The sequence below is a fragment of the Corvus cornix genome, chromosome 1A, assembly GCF_000738735.6.
Source record: "Corvus cornix cornix isolate S_Up_H32 chromosome 1A, ASM73873v5, whole genome shotgun sequence".
Classification (NCBI taxonomy): domain Eukaryota; kingdom Metazoa; phylum Chordata; class Aves; order Passeriformes; family Corvidae; genus Corvus; species Corvus cornix.
Genome location: NC_047057.1, coordinates 32,688,140 through 32,708,238, shown reverse-complemented (window position 1 = coordinate 32,708,238; position 20,099 = coordinate 32,688,140). Strand labels below are relative to the sequence as shown.

At 44.0% G+C, this 20,099-nt stretch overlaps 3 protein-coding genes and 1 non-coding gene across 11 annotated transcripts in view; 3 read left to right on the top strand and 1 right to left on the bottom strand.

Annotated features, from left to right (window-relative positions):
- Positions 1-3,938, bottom strand: part of XPOT (exportin for tRNA) — a 28,724-nt gene extending 24,786 nt beyond the window's left edge. The window contains exons 1-2 of one of the 7 annotated variants that reach the window (XM_039570822.1): positions 3,469-3,938; positions 362-470 (exon numbers count right to left, since the gene is read on the bottom strand). The gene's annotated coding sequence lies outside the window, so the exon portion shown is untranslated. Of the gene's footprint in view, positions 1-361; positions 2,334-2,386; positions 2,775-2,851; positions 3,447-3,468 lie in introns of those variants that run through there. The other 6 variants (XM_039570816.1, XM_039570820.1, XM_039570819.1 and 3 more) reach the window with 6 other exon arrangements.
- Positions 3,939-4,117: 179 nt separating this feature from the next.
- Positions 4,118-7,708, top strand: RPL18A (ribosomal protein L18a). Its single transcript, XM_039570899.1, has 5 exons — positions 4,118-4,221; positions 4,621-4,800; positions 5,384-5,513; positions 7,027-7,136; positions 7,559-7,708. The coding sequence occupies exons 1-5, from the start codon at positions 4,204-4,206 to the stop codon at positions 7,649-7,651; spliced, it is 531 nt and encodes a 176-aa protein (XP_039426833.1). The 5' UTR covers positions 4,118-4,203; the 3' UTR covers positions 7,652-7,708.
- LOC120412010 lies at positions 6,119-6,250 on the top strand. The gene has a single exon (XR_005604645.1). It is a non-coding gene; the product is annotated as a small nucleolar RNA SNORA68 (small nucleolar RNA).
- Positions 7,709-9,128: 1,420 nt separating the features above from the next.
- On the top strand, positions 9,129-18,763 carry KICS2 (KICSTOR subunit 2). Of its 2 annotated transcripts, XM_039570898.1 has the most exons (4): positions 9,129-9,418; positions 11,488-11,561; positions 11,640-11,776; positions 16,062-18,763. In XM_039570898.1, the coding sequence occupies exons 1-4, from the start codon at positions 9,184-9,186 to the stop codon at positions 16,876-16,878; spliced, it is 1,263 nt and encodes a 420-aa protein (XP_039426832.1). In that variant the 5' UTR covers positions 9,129-9,183; the 3' UTR covers positions 16,879-18,763. The 2 variants fall into 2 exon arrangements, with proteins under 2 accessions (XP_039426832.1, XP_039426831.1); XM_039570897.1 differs by having other exon boundaries at positions 11,488-11,776.
- The last annotated feature ends 1,336 nt before the right edge of the window (positions 18,764-20,099 follow it).

The window sequence follows — 20,099 nt, the reverse complement described above, 5'->3', positions numbered from 1 at the left end:
TGCTGATTTACTAGCAATGATTTTTATTTAGGAAATTCAGTGTAAAATTAACAAGTGAGCTAGACAACTGTTCTAAAGATGGCTTGCCTCTATAGGTTGTTCCACAATGCACTAGCAAAACACAGAGAATTAAAAAAAAATTAAAACTTCTCTGTCAAATACTAGGATGCTGTTAAACAACAAGAGGGGACAAAAATCCATCTATCCTTCACATCTCAGCCCCACCTCCCCCCCATGGTAACATAGTTAATTAGGCTGAAATCAGGCCTTGTTACATAAGTATGTAGGAGGTAGAGGAAAGGAAGAGACAAGAGGAAGAGATGAAATACAAAGGAGCTGTGGTTTGAAGCTGCCTACATACCCATGGGTAGAACTTCGAATTTCTTAGTATTGCATCTCATGCATGCTCTACTGTTCACCCTCCCCCACGGGAAGAAAGGTGGCACAGTGACAAGCAACAGCAAGCAGAACTGAAAAGGAGAGCCCAGAATTTAATGTGGTTAGAGACTTTTACAGAAGAGTCAAGACAGAATACACTATGCCAAAGTGGATAATGAAAAGCAATTTAATAAGTAAAACTGAGTTCATACAAAAAAATTTGCAGGTTTCGGCAGTATAGAAACCAGAAAGTCTGGAACAAAGCGATGACTCGTGGCAAAAGAAGCCTCACAGACTGCCTTAGTCACAGTGATCCCCCTCAGGGGCAGAATCTTTAGGGATTAAACTTGCTGTGCTGAGTCTTCTCCCTCTGCATTCCCAGCCCCCAACCTGTTTTCTGCATAATCAGTATCCAGAAGAGCCAGATTAAAAAAAATAATAAAATGCTCTAGGGAAAATGATTTTTTTTTAATAGCATCTTTTGATTAGAGTCTGGTCCATAGTTACACAACTATTTAATATACAGAAGCATTTTTTTCGCATATTTGCCTGCTGATATCAGCACATTACTATCTTTTTGGCAGATGATTTATACCTAGGTGACAAATTTTGCTATTAAAAATAATATGACTCAAACATGTATTCTCTCCACTTGTCATTGCTAACAGCAATGCCAGTCAGTTCTACTCATTTTCTAAATGCCTCATGAGTGTATTTAAAACTTCAACTTCTATCATATAGCCTTTGCTCAGTTTCATCTTGACTAGCCAACTTTAAAAGACAATCAATGAGATGAAATATTTGAATAAGCCTCTTGCAAAAGCTAATAAAATAGCTTTTCATGCCTCATGGTTTTACTTAAGCAGGTAGCTTTTCTACCACGAATCTATTTAACCAGCCAGTTACACTTCAAAAGCAAAACTGAACTGTGATTTCAATAGTACTAATAATTCACAAAATGCATTGCAAAATACACTTAGCTATAGCATCAAGTATGTCATTAAACCAAGTTTTATTTATAAAACCAATTGATAACATCAATAGTTAATATGCAGATGTGCAGAAAGTATTGTCTTATTTACTTAAGAGATTTTTTTGTTGTTGTTAAGCAGTACACCATGTCGGGTGGCAAACTCATCTTACAGTAATTAGGAGGATGCAGCTCCTTACCAGTGAAGTCATACAGGTATGTCTCATCTTTATTCCCTTTCCCCTACTAAATACTTAAAAATGCATTTAATAGTAAAGATTGTTTTCATAGTGAAGAGGAGGAGGAAAAAAAAAGTCAACCCACTTCAAGTGGGGAAGACTGCCCAATTAACAATACAAATGTTGTCAAAGTGTGTAACTTCGATCCAGATATACCCTAATAGTGAAAGAATGAAAGCATTCAGGGCATTTTAACTACAGATGCTAACCACGGGAACAATGTGCAATTAAAGAAAGCTTCATGTGCAGCAGTCATTTTAAGTATTTACAAGATGTGATAGCACAGGGGGAGCCAGTGGCGTGCCTCATTTGAATTTCCTCAAGTTGTCTCTCTAATAAAACAAAGACATTAAAATTCATCTTCTACCATCTTTTTTGCGGTTTTGCTTGCTGCAAACCTTGGGCACATTTACAGCCTCTGGGCTCTAGACCCTTTACACTGACCCAACACGCGGTTAAAGCCAACAGCTGTGTAACTTACTCCTACTTCGACAACTTTTCAACTGGACTAGAGAAGTTTTTCTTTCTGAAAGTAAGATTAGGCACAGTTTTACTGGCAGGAATTCCCCGTAAGGAGTAAGGCCTCCTTGCCCCCGACCCAGACTCGGTCAGAGCCCGGTCTCCTGTGGCTGGGAAGAGCCAACGCCGCTCCGCAGCGCAGCCGGGGCAGGCGTCGGGAATTCACAGCCCCCCCGCGTCCAGCTCGGCGGCGTAGCTGCCCGCTTGTCCTTAAACCTCTCCAACGCCGTCCCAGGCCTCTGGGAGCGACCCAGCCCTCCCACCCGCGGCGGGGACCCACCGCTCCGACCACGCCGGGACCAGCGGAATATGGAGGTGCGGGGAGGTCCCTCCCTCCCCTCACGCTGGCGTCCTACGATTTCTTCCTTCCCCCACCGGAACCACAGCGGATGGACAGCCACCGAGGCGGCAGCTCCCGCAAACAGAACCTCACCACAGACTGCAGCGTGTATTACAGAGAAAAACAGATATTTTTCGTGGCACCCACATGGCGGGACCGGCGGGGCCCGGCCGGCTGCGGCCCCCGCTGTCCCCCAGCAGCGGGGCCAGGCGGACACGGAGGTGCCTCCCCCTCTTCCCCGGAGCCCCTCGGCTGCTGGGGAGGCGGCCCCAGGCTGAGGAAACCGGCCGGGGGAACTCGCAGGAGCCCGCGGGCACCGCCAGCTCAGCCCACACTGCCCCTTCCCCCCCGGGCTGAGTCAGCCGCACCGCGTGTCGCATCCTGCCCGCGCCCCCCCGCCGGTACCTTCCCGGTCAGTGCTCCATCCCCGCCGTCAGTGCTCCCGCCCACCCCAACGGCTCCGCAGCCGCCACGAGCACAGGGAGCGGAGCAGAGCGGAGCCGACCGCGCCGCCTCGGCTGGCGGCGGGAGGAGGAGAAGGAGGGGGAGAAACAGAACCGCCCCTCTTCGCCAAGCCGGCCGGCCGCGGGGCACGCCGGGATGTGCCCCGGCCGCGGGGCAACCTGGGAGCCGTAGTCCCACCCCCCACCTCGGTAAGGCCGACACCGCTGTAAAACCGACAGCACCGGCGGAATAAACTGCGGCTGTCCCAGCCCGTCCCCGAACTGCCTCCAGCATGTGGAAATCATGCTATGTTGGCGGGGCGGGGCTGGGCCGCTGGTGCGAGCTCCGCAGTAGCGGCCGCAGCGACCTGCTTGGGGACGCGCACAGGGCAGGGCCCGCGCTGGCGGGGGCTTGTCCGTGAGGAGCGATCTAGTTATGTCTGCACATGTGGCACTGGGCTCCTGCGCACAGGGCTCCGCAACGCAGCGCCGTGTACGGGGATTTGCGTCATCACACGCCCGCGTGGCCGTCGGGCCAGACTTAAAACCGACCTAAACGCGAACAACTGCATTACAAACCCGTCCCAGCCGCGCTGCAGTTGCACTATCTTTCAAGACAAAACCCACTCCTGTCCCGTGGCTACGACAGCGCAGCTCTCAATGGCGTGAGGCGCCCAAAGCTCGAGAGACACTTGCTTGTCCTGCCAGCAGAGCCGCTGCCCGCTCACGGTGCACCGGGGAGCGATGGCCCGGCGGGCCCAGCCGCAAAACAGAGGGATCCCATGGAACTGAGTGCGTGGGGGCGATCCGCAGGAGCAACCTCACGGTAGTCAGCGACTCTCCCAGGGGACGACGGGCGAGAGAGGTTCCCCCGACAGCCCTCCGCTCCCGGCTACTGCCCCGAGGGGAATGCGGTGCCTCCGCCTGGAGCCTCCCTGCCACGTCCTCCGCGCCAACGCCAGCAGGGCTGGCGGGAGACGGAGTCACGCACACCCAGCTCTCCTATCGGGACCATGCAGGCCCGCAGCGTCGGCGATGGGAACAGGGGGCGGGGGCGGGGGCCGGGGCCGGGGCCGGGGCGGGGCTGCGGGCAGAGCACGGGGCAGGACGGGCGCCGGCCGGGCCGGGCCACGCGCCGCCGCCAGCCCGGAAGCCAGGCCGCGCGCGGAGACTGACAGCAGCCTCCTCCAATCGTGCGCTGCTCGCAGCCAATCGCCGCACGGGCCGCCGGGGGCGGGGCCGGGTGACTGACGTGAGGCGGCGGAGCACGCGGCCATCCCTTTCCTTTCCTGCGGGCCGCGGCGGAGGAGCGCCATGAAGGCTTCGGGCACCGTGAGTAGGGGCCGGGGCCCGGCGAGCGCAGCCGGGGCCGGGAGTGGGGCCGACGTGGCCGTCGGCAGGGTGGCGATGGTGCGTTGTAGCGCTCGAGAGCGGCCCATGCGTGCCCGAACGGCGCCGCCTGGCTCGTGAGGTGCCATGGGGCCAACATGGCGGCGGCGCCGCTCCGGCCTGGTGTGGGTCCAGATTGGCGGGCGGCATCGCGGGGAGATCCACGGGGAGATCGACCCGCCCGGCGCAAGGGGCTCTCTCCGCTTCTGGATTGAGTTCCTCTCGTCGCGCTGTTCGTTTCTGGAGCCGCGGAACCTGCGGCGGGTTCGGCGCGGGGTGGGCGCGATGGTGGCTCCGCGGCTCGCTCATTCTACAGGCCGCCTGTGTTTCGTGTTCCTCTAGCTGCGGGAGTACAAGGTGGTCGGGCGCTGCCTGCCCACGCCGAAATGTACGACGCCTCCTCTGTACCGCATGCGGATCTTCGCTCCGAACCATGTCGTCGCCAAGTCCCGGTTCTGGTACTTTGTTTCTCAGCTGAAGAAGATGAAGAAGTCTTCTGGAGAGATTGTGTACTGTGGCCAGGTGAAGGATTAAAAACCTAAAAACGTGGGAGGGTCTTATGGAATTCCAGCAGGTTTATGTGGAAGGATTTTATAGGAATCACAGTTATTGGGTGTGAGGTTGAAAGCCATTCATCTTCCAGTTGCTGTGAAAAGGAGTGACAAGTTTGATTTTTGAATGTAGTGGTACCTGTCCTGTAAACTAAATAGAAACTTATTTACTGCTTCAGAATTATGAGCTATGTTTCGCTCAGTGTTGCTCTCTTGTTCTTAGACTTCGTTCATTGTGCCATATACCTTTTAACAAGCATCTGGATATCCATAACCCTGGGAAAGTGGATGTTTATATGCTTACGCTCCTGTATCTTGATACTTAAAGAACACTCTTTAGAGCTGAAATCTTGTATTTTTCTTTGAATTACTATAGTTTTCCACTCTGAATTACCAAAACTTAAATCCAGCTATGTTGGTAAGGGGAAGGAGTTGTTTTTTGACAGTAAGACTTAAAACAGTGGTTTTGTTAGAGCTCTGAAATACTTACTAAAATTGTAAAATGGTGATAGTACATCATCTCTAACTACTACCATGTTCTTGTGTAATTCCAGGTGTATGAGAAGTCCCCTCTGCGGGTAAAAAATTTTGGTATTTGGTTGCGCTATGATTCTCGTAGTGGAACCCACAACATGTACAGGGAGTACAGAGATTTGACCACTGCGGGTGCTGTCACTCAGTGCTGTGAGTATATGTAACTGTTGAGTTATAAAATATAAGCAGAAGATTAAATCTCAAACTAGGCGTAAAGCATGCTGACTTAATCCATGGTAAAATAGCTGAAACACTTGGAAAAACTAAAGGAGGAAGTTGCCAGATATTCCATAGATGTTTATCTGTTACCCATGTGGTATCTGACTTGTTACCTCTCTTTATACAGTTTCTCTGACTGGAAAGTATTCCCACTTCTTTTTGGTGTGTCTTTCTACAATTGTAGTAATGAGTTTTGCTATACAAACTGAAAATTTAATGACTTTTTAGGTGCTGTATTTCCTGCACTGTGTTGATTTAAGGTAGTCATCTTCCCAAGTCTTGTGAAGAGAGTATTTCAGAGATCATGTGGAACATACTAGCATCTGTCCTTTGGAGAACAAGTTAAAAAAAAATCAGGAAATTTTTTTTTTAATAGGAAAAAAACCCAATTGTTACTCCAAGATCTCATTGTCTCATTTCAGGGAGAATTAATGTTTGTCCTGATTTCAGTCTGTTTTGTGAAGTACTTGAGGGATAGACTATTTGTATAGTTGATGCTGTTGATATTTGACTCCAAGGTGTTAGAAGCACTACAGATTGCACATAAAAACCCAAAGAATATTGTTCTTAATAATGATATTCTTGTCATGTGTGCAAATATTAAATGTATCTTGTCGCCTTTCAAAAGCTGAAGTGCTGTTGAAAGTGAAATTTAAGGTTCTACATTAACGTATGATAATCCCTGTTAATTAACATACCGAAAGATTGCTTAAGAGACCCAGGAACCTTATTTTTCATGGTATAATGATTGATACTTTTATATTTGAGAATAGTCGTGACAGGTAAGTTTTTAATGGGTGTGTTAGATCTTCATGGGGAACACTGTAGTATTTCAGCAGACATACCTTATGGAACTAGCAATGGATGTGATTTGAAGCCAGTGATTTGCACTGCTGAATCGAGGAATTTTCAGGTAGCCCAGGTACAGATGCTTCCTCCTATTCTGAAAGTCTGATTATGTGGGATGAACATCAATTCATGGTTCTATTGCTGGTCAATTTCAATAAAAGTAAAGATAACCTCAGGTCATACCTTTACTTGCACCTTCCTGCTGGAAGGGAAATTGTTTTGGAGTTCATGTGTCTTTCCAGTAATTGTATTTCAGTGTTCATTCTGAATCACAGGATTTTTTTCTCTTGGAAGAGATTAAGTAGTCCTAGGTATCTCATGTCTGTGTGTACTTGAAATTGGACAAGAAAAGTAAGATAGCACTTCCTGTTGAGGAGCTTACTTAGAACTTACAGGAAGAATTTGCTGCTGCTTGTTGGTTTTGTGATATTTTTGCCATCACTTCAATATATTAGAAACTGTGATTTTAATTACAGCTGATCAGAAATTTTAAAAGTTGTAGATGGCACTATGAACATTTCTTAAACAAAAGGCTGTCAGATTCTTAAACTGAAAATGTCATGAAATTTATTTTTAATGAGTTCTGTTGTTCCAGACCGTGATATGGGAGCCCGTCATCGTGCCCGTGCTCACTCTATTCAGATCATGAAGGTTGAGGAAATTGCTGCCAGCAAGTGCCGCAGACCAGCAGTCAAGCAGTTCCATGTAAGTGAGCCAACACTGCAGTGGCCAGTGGGTCCTGGTCTAATGCTGGACTCAAGAGGGGATCCCTCTTGTGTGGTATAGGTTTGCTTTGCAGCCAGAAATATGGCAGGAACCAAACTTGGGTGCATATGTTTATGGTATATTATGATCAAAGCTTCTACTGCTAGAAGTATTTGGAAGAAAGTCACCATAAAGCAAATGCATGTTATGGTGCAGAAAACATGCCTCTTACTGGCATTACTTTGAAAAAAAGAATGCAGAATTAAGGTGTTTGTTAAGTCCTCTGAAGTATATATTAATTTGTGGATGGATTACTTTTCTAAGCATAAGTTAGTTACTGAATGCAACTTGGCTATTTATTGCAAACTGTTTTCTGTTGTTTATCTAATACCTCAATTAACATAGAAACACTTTTCTTGCAGGATTCTAAGATCAAGTTCCCGCTGCCACACAGAGTTCTGCGTCGTCAGCACAAACCACGTTTCACTACCAAGAGACCAAATACTTTCTATTAAATACAAAAACGTGTTGTCAACTCTGTGTTGCAATAAAGGTCTTACTGGAACCTTTCACTCCCAGTTGTCTTTTGGAGACGGTGTTCTGATTGTCTAGGAGTCCCCCTTCTTACTCTTTTATTTTCTGTAAACCATTGGCAGCCTACTATTTACAGCTGTGATTGCCTTGAACAGGTGAGTGTTTCAGGTGCTGACTTAAATTACCAAAATATCCCATCAATAAATCAAATTTTAATAACCAACTTTCCAGGTCAGAGAAGTCTGTTGTCGAGCAGCTGTAAAATCCTACATCCATTTTGTTCTTTTGGCACACAAAGTGAACAGTTGAATTCAGGAAGAAGGCAGCTTCTGGTGCACGCAGAACTCGGACTTGTCAGCTGTAGGAATAAAGACCTCATAAATTCAGTTAAGCTGCTTCAAATTTTAAGCATTTAAATCCAAAATTTTATTTCTAAACTGAATCTTTTCAGGGATGTTGCACACTGTACTTAATAAGCTCACAAGTATGCATACAGAGGTGCCTGTGTTTAGAAAAGTGATGAAGGGCTTGGCAGATTTATCCTTTTATTAGACTAGTGAATGAAAATGATGACAATTTTTATATCCAAGCCCAAATCCTCAGGCTACTTTGTTTACAGTAAGAAGCTTGCAGACACTGTGTAGTTAGGGTTTATTTAAAAGGCTGCTTCATACCTAAAGCTGGTGCTTGCATCTGATGCCCATTTTCAGTGATGGTGTTTCCGGAACAAGAGGCAGGCAGCTACTTAAATTAGTACACAGGTCATAGTAGTGTTGAAGAGCTGATGCTGTGTTTTGTCCAAATGTCAGCCTAAAAGCAGCTGCAGGTGCTGTTAAGAGTGCAGGGAAATACTGTGCAGAGAGGAAACTAGGAGTGTGTTCCTTCTGGGTTAGCTGGAGAGCTGCAACTCAACCTGGAGGGGAGCTGCATCAGTGCAAGGGCGGGTAGTTCTGCGGAACTGGGACCAGCCAGTGCTGCCACAGCGAGCTTCCCTTCTACTGCCTGGCCCTGTGGCTCAGCCTTGTGCTCCTCATCGCCTCCACGGAGAATCAGTTCAGGCAGCTCTTCTGTCTGAAATATGAACTGAAGAAAATGGGATGAAAGTGGGCAATCCACAATCTCCCAGTCGCAAGGGAGGGAGAAACTAAACCCAAAGTAGCTGGAAGGTCCAGTGGGAGTCAGATGAGAATAACGGTCTCAGACTTTGGATTTTAGAACTTTTTTTAACGGAAAGAACAACTCAGCAGGAAAGTGGGTTTCAGCTTTAAGCTTGCAGCATGAAACGCAGGGCGGAGGCGAGCGGCCGGCGCACCCGAACGCGCGGTGTGGGCGGGCGGTCCCACGGCCCGGCGCTCCCGGGCCCTTCCGCTGCCCGCCCGCCAGCAGCGCGAGCCCCGGCCCGTCACGTGACCCCGAGCAGGCCGCTCCCCGCCCCGCGGGTCACGTGTTCCCTCGCGCGGGCGGGCGGGCGCCGGACGCGGAAGTCGCGGCCGCTGCGGAGGCGCCGGGCGGGATGGGGGAGTCGATCCCGCTGGGAGCGCCGGTGCCGGTGGAGCAGGCCGTGCTGGAGACCTTCTTTTCCCACTTAGGCATTTTCTCCTACGACAAGGCCAAGGACAATGTGGAGAAGGAGCGGGAGGCCAACAAGAGCGCGGGGTCCAGCTGGCTGGCGCTGCTGGCCGGGCTGGCGCACCTGGCGGCGGCCGAGAAGGCCTATCACAGCATGACCTTCCTGGGACAGAAGCTAGGTACCGCTCCGGGGAGGGAGGGACCGGCTCTCCCAACCCGCGCCGCGCCGGCCTCAGGCTGGGGGCCTGCCCCGCGCTGGGCTCCGCGGGTGCGGAGCGGGCGGCTGGGAGGTCACCTGGCAGCCGGTGTTTGCACGGTGCTGCGTACTCGAGGTCCCTGGGGGCCCTGCCTCGGCGGGTGCGTGCATGTGCGCCTGAAAGACGAGTGCTGGGTTAGTGAGTGTCCGTGGGCCCGCTGAGAAATCGGCTGTGCCATTTGTGCTACCCTTAAAGAATGAACGAGAGGACAGGTGCCGTGCAGGTGGCACACTGGCTGTTGTGCCAGTCGATGAATCTCTTCGTTGGCGGGCAGGGTACCTACCCGCCCTTCCCCAGATTTAGGCAGAGGTGTTTCTGTGTTGAGATGCTCTGGCTTAGATATCGGTAAAGATGAGCTTACTGGGGTAACCAAAGCGTTAAAGCTTTTTCACCTTATATTAGAGGTGTGGATGTGTAAGTACTCGGGGCTGGAGATAGCGTCCTAGGAGTTGTTATCTATGCAGATACTGCAGGATCTCAGAAAGCTTTGGCCACGATCTCAGCTGCTTTGTGTTTTGTCAGTAAGTGAACAGAAAAATCCCAAACTGGCACAGAACAAGCTTCCATGACGTTACCCTTTGGGCAAAGCTGCTTATTTTCTTTTTGAACTGCAGATGGGCATGGGAAATGGATCAAAGGATATGAGTCTGATGCATAGCTCATTAAACCATCAAGAAAATCCGGCTTTGTTGTTTAAGTGGTGACTTGGAACTATTTATAAGATCTTTACAGCCAAAACTCTGTCTATAAGGCTGACTTTAAAGGGTGAATTTGGTGCTTGCAGAAAGGATAAAGGTGACAACAGAAAGGGCAAAGTTTTGTTTGTTTATTTATTTACTTTATGAACAACTACAATAGGTTATTCTTTCTCTTGCCCGTGTCCAGGGGGCTATTCATGTCGTACAATGGGAGCTGTTTCACTATGATAGCCGATTCTCTACCTTTCTACCTCAAATGTCAGTGGTCACCTTTGAACACTGTGTGTGTAAAAGGAATGTGGAAAGAGCTATCCACCATTACAAAATTTATAAGTGGTTTCAAAGTGGAACCTAAATTTGGAATCTTTAAAAGATTCAGACTCAATCCCTGTGGTCTTTGCTCCGCTGCAGCTGTTGAGTGCCAGAATGGCACATTAGGTCTTCTGCAAATAGAAACTATGAAATAAGGCTAGTACATTTGTACAGCCTTTCCATAATGTCAAAGTTAAATATCTTTTATTTTGACCTTTTGCTCCTGTCTTCTTTTCTTTTTTAAATTCCTCATAGTGTTGAGCAGGTAGAATGGGGCACAGATGACTTCTTGTTCTCCCTCCCTCCCTTCGGGTTTTAGTTATGGATTAATCTGCACTGTGGTCTCACTGGGATAAAGCGTGATTGTTTTCCCTTTGAATTCTAGTTTATAGTGAGATTGGATAGGGACATTAAGAAACATTTGATTTGTACGCACAGATGTCACATGGTTCCCATTTAAAGGTTGCTTCGTGAATTTAAGTGCTTCACGATTGAAGAGGGATTGTTAAGGGAATTCTCTGGAAAAGATCTGGAGTTATTAATAGGAGTGGAGGCTATTAAGATTTGATCAGTCAAGTCATGATGACTTAATTCTTCTGACTTACATAGATAACAGTATTTCTAGGTCATATATCATAGTAGTAAATTTAACTGAACCCTGGGTTTCTTAAAAGTCATGTCGTAACTGAGGCAGCTGTGAAGGAGTTGTTGTTTTGAAGCAGCCATTGGCTGCTGAGACATGAAGTGGGACAAGTGTAGCTTGCATGAAATTATATGAAGTTCTTCTGAGCATATGCTCTGTAATTCAGTTACTTGCAGAATAAAACACTGAATTTTGTTTCTTTGTTAAAAGAAGTACTGTAATTAAACCATACTTACAAACAACTAGATATATAATCACAAGTACAAGAATTTTCCAGTATTGCTGTCTATCTTTGCTGTCCCTGGATTTTGGTAATACCTCCATATTTATCTGAACAGGTGGTCAGTCATTCTTCAGCCGAAAGGACTCCATCCGAACCATCTACACATCTCTGCATAATGAGCTGAAGAAGGTGGTGGCGACGGGTCACAATGCACTAGGAGGAACAGCTCCTCACTTGGAAGAGCTGCTTTCTCACCTGTCTGAACAGCTCTGTTTTTTTGTTCAGGCTCGGATGGAAATTGCTGACTTCTATGAAAAAATGTACACGCTCAGCACCCAAAAGTTCATTAACTCTGAGGAACTGGTAAACATTTTGGAATCCATCTTAAAGAAATACAGTTCAAGGTCAGTGCTTCTTTGCTGGCAGTATGTACTCAGACACAGGATCTGTAATACCTGATGTTGACGTTCAAAGCAAACCTAAAGACTTTGCTGTCCTTTGACTGCTGAACAGCACAGTCCCTTCACGAATTCATGTGTGAAGTCTGTGTTGGCCAGCAGCATCAGATGCATGAAGTTTCTTCAAAAGAAGAAAAATAATAAAGGGAGTCTGCTCATGGTGTACTAGGAGCCTTCCTCCCTATGCCTTAATTAAAGCTCAGCATGTTCATTTTAAGAAGAGAGGAAGAGTGATTTTCCTTTTATAAGATGCAAGGCTTCTTGCACTTTTTCTTTGGTAGGGGAGCAGAAACAAGCCTTAATTTCATGTGGACTTCAGTAAAAGTGACATAAATAAAGCAAATACTTGTGTGACAGTTTTACTTTTTAGGCTAGAATATATGTTTGCTTAGATCTAAAAGCTACATCACAACTCTCTGGCCTACCTGGGAGGGCTTTAGGGTGCTCTGTTACCACTTCTCTTGAGGGGTCTTGGAGCCACTAGGAGGAGCACCTCTGAGCCTTTGGTCTCTGCCAATATGGTTGCTTGAAGTTAAGATTTAATAGTTCCTGTTAAAAAATCCCAGGAGGTTTATAGGTGAGGGTAGGAGGGGTATTTCACATCTAACTTATATGCCTTGAAAATGATGGCAGTTTAAAAGAGAGTTTTTGAATGCTTGTCAACACACTCAAATTCTACCTGTTCATTTTAAACCAAAAAAGGTAGCCATTGTAGGAAGTTAACTGTCAGATGTGGTTGCATTTTTTAAAATCTTTGTTAGTGAAATAGTGTTTAAGAAGACTTTTGGGGAAAATATTCACAGGTCTTACTTTTTTCAGTTATGATTTTTAAAGTGTTCACCTAGGAAAAATCAAAATAATTCAGTGCTGCTTTCTCGTATTTCAAATTGAAGCACTGCAGCTGATTCCCTTATATTTTTAGGGATAACTTTGGCAAATTGCTACATAATTTTGCAACCTGAAAATCAAAACTAGTCTATATGATCTTACTAATGATGTTTTGCAATTCTTGGCTTGTGACCACTTAAAATATCAGGGCTGTTAGTCCAATAAAAACCTGAAACTTAGATATATTTTCCTTGATGTGATAAACATTATGGAGTAAAGGGAAGTAAGTTTAGGGGTTTGGATGGTTTTTTGTTGGCATTTTTTTGTTTGGGTGTTTTTTTGAGAAGTTGATTTCTGTTGTACAGTAACCACTGCCATCTGTTCTGAGCATGTGCTAAATCAACAGAACTGTTAAAAAATCTGAAAACTGAAATTTGTACTTTGATGAAGTGATTGGAGACTATACGTGCATACAAAATGTTTTACTATGCTATTTAAATAAATTTCACTGATACATTTGTACTTCTAAGGCATTATATGTTATATAATATGTTTATATAATATATATTATGTAACTATATGTATTATAACATTTTTTAAAAAATAAGTAATGTCTCCCTGGAAAAAATACTGATGATCATGCTTTGGGTTAACAAGCAATCTTTAAGATGGAGACAATCTAAGATGCTGTCAGAGCTAATTCAGTACCTGCAGTGTGCTTCTCCCCAGTGGCCTACAGAATATTTCTGAAACAGTGGGTAAAATGATATATTCCTTTAGTCCTTCCTTTTAGTTTCTTCATAGCTCAGATCAGTTTCTGGGGTGTGTTATGTTGATATGTACTGGCTGCAAGGCATTTCTGCTTTACAGGTGAAACATCAAATAAATGCATCCTTACACAGCCTCTTCCCTCTGTCAGTATGCTCCTCACTTGTAGCTGAGGATTTGTGCAATTATTTCAGCCAGCTGTGCTAAGGCCAGACAGGATGTGTGTTTTTTAGATAGGTTCTGGCCTTGGTTTCTTTCCTTTATATGTGAAAATAGCTGGTCAGATAATGTAGAGGAAATACCTGTTTGCTGGTGAAGGAACAGCAGAATTGACTGTTAACAAGACATATTGTTTGTATCTGAAATGCCATCTGAAAAGCTATTTTGTTATGATTTTATTACTACTTATTGCTGACTTGTACATGGCCAATACTAGATATTTTCCTTTCCATTTTTCTCTAGAATACATCTGGAGAAGTAACTTCTCCTGAAATTTTTAACTGTTGGTTTGGGTGGGATCTTCAATAATTAAAGCAGCATCAGAAGCAGGATCATTTAAAAGCTTAGTATAAAATGAATAAGTAACTATAACACCTATTTTGATAAAATTTTTTTTAAGTGTTTAATGTTTTTTATCTAGTCAGCATTGGGTAATATGTGCATGAATGTGTGATCTGTGGAAGGAAAAAGAAAATGTGGCTTCTTCACAGTCTGCAAAACATAACTACCATCCCTCTGCTTTCAAGAATGGTTAGGAGGAAAAAATCAATTTTCCAACGTGTTTTTAAACTTTAACACTCTGGCTTATGAAATATTGTAAAAACTTGTCTGTTTTACGTGACACAGCTCAGTTGGATGCTTCTACGTTATAAAACTCAATTACAGCAGATACACGTAGTACATAACTTGTCAGTTTACTCTGCAATCATATCAAGCTTCTCAGCTGTGGCTAAGGTGTGTATTTTTGGATTAAAACAGTTTAGCAAATCCTGCTGGACAATGAAACATTAAGAAAGCCATGAAGCAAAGTAGAAGTGGGAAGCTGTACATCAGAACGTTAATCTAGGAGACTTTGGCAGTGCTGCCTTAGTAAGGATTTTTAAATTGCTTTTAAGATTGGAGAAAACTTTCTTGGTCTGACTGCAAATGTGTTTAAACCACTGTGCTGTGTGTCATTTGATGGGACTGTCTGCAACAAATAATGTTGCATAATGCTTTTTGTACTGTCTTAAAATACACAGCAGCAAAACTGTTTTTGGTGAATGCCAAAACCATTGGAGATATTTAATGACTGTTAGAAATTATTTTTAGTTGACTCTTGTTTGTTCAAAGGAATGTAAATATGCTCTGGACTTCTCAGCCCAATTTGGACTTGCATCTTAATAACAAATCCCTGCAAGATACAAATTGTGGCTTCTAAAAAAAAGAGATGGTTACAGATAGTGATAAAATTGGCAGACATTTTTCACAAGCCAAGGAGTTAATGTTTCAACAAGAACTTGAGGAAAAGTCAAAGAAAAAGTCATGAAGGGAGAGGGGATGAAAAGCCTGAAATTTTCATTCTCTCTTCTGGTCCACAACAAAATGAAGTTGTTTTGGTTTTGAACCAGCTATTTCCAAAACAGATGTTATTTGTTGTGTCCTGGAAGCTGATGGGAATAATGACTTTGCTTTAGTTTTGGCTGAAGATGAGCTGTTAAATGTTGGAAAAATTCTGTGTAAACTTTATTGTTTTAAACCAATAACAAGACCCAAGATATTTTTCTGAAGTGAGAAGATAAATCTGTCTTTACTTAAATGGAAACCTCATCAAGTCTTGTCCTTGAACTTTTCATTGTTCTTTATTAGAGACCTCTTTAAGAGTCCTAAATGCCAATGAGGGAACACATTTACTAAAAAGGCCACTTCTGTATTTGCTGAAGGCTCATTTTTTCTAAAGTTAGAAATTTTACATTACAGTTTTATGGTTCCAATTAAGTATGTTATTATTGATGATGTTTGCAAATAATATGAGTATCATGGGAAGAGAGGTAGACTGCATCTGTATTATTTTTTCTAAATGTCTGGGGAAAAAAGTGAGAAGATAAAGAGTTGGTTATGGTTCCAGTGACTATTTTTTCTTGGCAATTTTATTGTGATTTACTAAAAAAGCAAAACCAAGTTCGGCTTGACTTCCTCATAGCTTCCCTATATGAACAAGAGATTCATAACATAATTCTTTGATTTAACTTATTATCTTACTGCTATTCCAAAACCATCAAGACATATATTACTGCCGGAAGACATTTTAAATTGGAACAGGATCACCTGAATTTAAAAAGAAATGGTGTTATATAGTAGTTCATGGATTAAGATAAACAGTGATTGTTCTTGAACTGATGAAATACAACTCCCTTACTTTGATAGAGAAATGTCTGGCAGGTGGTGTTTTTTCTGAGATGTGAAGCAGTTCATGAAAATATTTACCGTAATTATGTAGACAGAACTGTTATTTAAATAAGGAATATTATTGTTTGTTTACACTTTGCTCTGCTTTGATATTTGATATTTTGTCTGTTAACTGCCAAATACTATCTGATGATTTCACCATTGTGTACAGCAGTTCTCATGTCTTGACTAATGTTATGTTTTCTAGATTTCATCATCCAATCCTCAGTCCTCTTGAAAGCAGTTTCCAGCTGGAGGTAGATGTGCTTGCACACCTCTTAAAGGCTCAGGCTCAGATCTCAGAGTGGAAGTTCCTTCCATCCCTGGTCAACTTGCACAGTGCTCACACAAAGCTACAGACTTGGGGCCAAATTTTTGAGAAACAGCGGGAGACCAAGAAGCACCTGTTTGGAGGGCAGTCTCAGAAGGCTGTGCAACCTCCACACCTCTTCCTGTGGCTGATGAAGCTCAAAAACATTCTCCTTGCCAAGTTTAGCTTTTACTTTCACGAGGCCCTTAGTCGACAGACAACAGCATCTGAAATGAAAACTTTGACTGCTAAAACAAATCCTGATTACTTTGGGAAAATTTCCAGTTTCATCCGGAAGTATGATGCTGTCAATGTTTCCTTAATTTTTGACAATCGTGGATCAGAGAGTTTTCAGGGACATGGTTATCATCACCCCCATTCATACAGGGAAGCCCCAAAAGGAGTGGATCAGTATCCTGCAGTGGTGTCCCTGCCCAGTGACAGGCCTGTTATGCACTGGCCCAATGTGATCATGATTATGACTGATAGAACCTCTGACCTCAACAGTTTGGAGAAGGTTGTTCACTTCTACGATGACAAAGTCCAAAGCACCTACTTTCTGACTCGCCCTGAACCTCACTTTACCATTGTAGTTATTTTTGAGTCCAAGAAGTCAGAAAGGGACTATCATTTTATCTCTTTTCTCAATGAAATTTCACATTCCCTTAAGAACTCCAAAGCTTTTGCAAGCTTGAAACCTGGATCCAAAGGGTGAAATACAAACTGCTTACAAGTTGTCAAGGCAGTATGCCAGCCTTGAGGGAGCTGTAGTTTCTCAGAGTCTAATTGAAAAGGAACCATTTTTTAAAATGTTGTAAGTTCCTTTTTTTTTTTTAAGCTAACAGACACTTGAAGAAAAGTATTTTTGGGCAGTACGCAGTGGGGAAACTTCATCGGGGGGTGCTGAAGGGCCACTGTGGGTTTTTTTGGTGTGGTTTTCAGTATGATTAATTTTTCAGTCCACAATTTTGTTGCCTGTATCAGAAAGGAATATATGCACTTTATCTTAGTCTGATCATTGACTGTCTTCTACAGAGTTTATTGAAAATGTGGTGAGGATGGAAGATACTATCTTTTCAGAAAACTGTATTGCCTGACAGGAATGATTTCTGGGAACTAAACACTGATGCAAGGGAATATTAAAAAAAGTGGACCTGCAAAGACACATTTTAAATAAAAATATGAGAATCAGAACAGTGATTATTGTTAATTATAATTTAGTTTTCAAATGGTTTAAAATGCTTATTGAGCTCTCTGACACTCTGTTAAGCACTGGTGTCTTTTCTAAAGGCCCTGTGTTGTAAAGCTTGGTCATTGCTCCAGGACTTGGGCTGGGCAAGAAAAGCTGCAGCATGTCTTGAAAGGCTGGTATTCACTGGAGTGCTGTGACAGTGTCAGCCCAGTCCTGGCTCAGACTAACTGAAGCAGACAAGCTGAATGTGAGCAGGTGTTCTAGAAGGAACAGCTCCATGGAAAAAGCACCAAGGCTCTTTTCAATTTGTGCTTTTTTCTGGCTGACTTAAAAAATAAGAAAAAAAAGGCAGTAGGAAATGCCCTTTCTAAATGATTTATTGTCTAATTTGCAGTTAATGTCAACCTAGATTTGTTTTCAGATTTTTATTATTTTTTTTTCTCTCTGTTCAGTTTTAAATAATTTCATAATTAAGCCAAAACACTTTGGGGATTTGGATTTAAATATATAGCCTATGCAGTATGTTTACCTCATTCTTTCACCACTTTTAGGCTGCAGGGTTGGAAAAAGTATATTTTCTAGTTACCCTGAAAGTGCTTTAATTTGGAAATCAGGGTTTCCAAATACAATAAGGGAGTCAAATTGGCTGTGCCTCTAGCCTTACATTGCAGGATTCTTCTGACTGTTAGCTATGCAGTTGTGCACGCACTTGCACGGGGGTTCAGGGGAACGGATGTATATATAAGTGTAGTAAAGCAAGGTCATTAGTTGACACTGTAATGTATAACATCATCAGGTTTGTTTTAAAAGGGAGTTTAAGTCAAAATGTTGGTTTCTGTTAAGATTGAACTATGAAAGATACCTTTGCGAATGTGTCTTTTAATGATTCCCTTTCTCTCCCACAGAAGGTTGTGGTAACTTGTCTTGCCTCTCTGCAAATGCTAATTTTTTACAATCATATAAGCACATTCTGTTCTTGAAATACAAGCTCTGACTTCCACTTTGTGCCAACTGGAGCCTTCCATGCTTTGCTCTAACTATGTATTAGTCTGTTGCGAGTATCTGTGCTACTGCCTTTCACCTGAGGTCTTGGTCTGACTGCAGAACCACTTGCAAAAGCTCAGTGTGCTCTTTGCCACTGGAAAATAACAGGGGTTGCAAATATACCAGCAGCTGGAGGGCACCTGTTTTTTGTAAGAGTGTTACCCTTTGCAGCTCGAATTCCATTTTAACAGGACAAAGTTGCAAATGACAGTATTCAGAGAGTTGGTGTGCTTCCTTCTGTGGGACAGTGACCTTGTAATAACATGTAATTTTTACTTCCTCAGCCTGAGTAACACAAAAGAAACTGTTGCCAGAACTGGTTCCCGGTCTTCAGCAGTGTAAATAAAGTGTTGTACAAAATCTATCTGCCTGTGCAGTATTTCCCTGTCATAGTATGTGTGGGAAAGGGGACAGAAAACTGGAGGAAGAAGGTGTGTGGTATAGACACGTTTGTTTCTGAGTTGCAAGGGAGGAGTTGGAAGAGGTGGAAAGGAAATCTGCCCTTCGGAGCAGATCAGCAGCTTTTACCAGTTGCTGAAGGGGCTAGAGGCTGTTCCCAGTGGTTTTTGTGGGAAGAGGAAAAGGAGGTGACTGTTCAGCAGACCTGGTAGCTCACATCACTCTCCTGTCATTGTCCTTGGCAAATGGTGTTTCAGAAGGGAAGGGAAGGGATGCTAAGTCATATTTCTGTGCAGGAGAAGGTGGTTTGCTGCAGTTTTTTCTTCAGAGGGTCTTGGGGAAGCAATCACAGGAGCCTTATGACTTGTAAGAATTTCTGGATATTTCAGTTGATGAAGAACCAAAGGGAGCCATAACCATTGCCATCGTGGTGTGGGAAGGGAGGGAATGGGAGAGACTTGCAGGCAAATGATAGAATTGGGTGCTGGAGAAACTTGTGGGGCTGTCTCAGAGTCCTGTCCCTGTGGCTCTCCTTGTAAGATCTCAGCCTTAAATTAATACAACATGGGGAGCAGAAAATTCAGGCCGTAGGAAGTGGCTTGGATGAAGACAGGTGAAGGTGAAGAGAGGTGACATACAATCAAAATGAAATAGTGCTGCAGAGTTGAGGTGTGCTGGTACCAAAAACAAAGTGTGGGGAGTGTGAGTGTGTGGGATGAATGAATATTTATAGATTTGTCAGATCCATGAAGACTCACGGCACAGTTTCTTACTTGATGCTTTTTGGAGTTTACATTTTAAATTACAACTGAGGTAATGGGGGGACTGTTGGGTTCAAACTGAAAGATTAGATATGTGGAAGAAATTCTTTCCTACAAACATGGTGAGATGCTGGAACAGGCTGCCCAGAGAAGCTATGGTTGCCCCACCCCTGGCCAGGTTGGATGCAGCTTGGAGCAACCTGGTCTAGTGGAATGTGTCTCCAGCCATGGCAGGGGCTCAATTGAAAGTAGATGGTCTTTAAGATCCCTGTCAGCCCCAACCATTCCGTGGTTCTGTATCTATAATATAAAACTGGCTAGGCCAGAAATGAAAACCTGTATAATTAAGCAAGGGGAGGGAATGTATCTGTGGAGTAAGTAAAGGTGACCAGAAACTCAGTAACTGGAAAAAAAAAAATTCATTACTAACTTCAGTACTGGAAAGATTGATCAGTGTCTTTGCTATAAGAACTGGAAAACAAATAGACACTTGCTGAACTGGGTGATACCCCCCCCATCCGCCAGCTTTTCCTCTACACC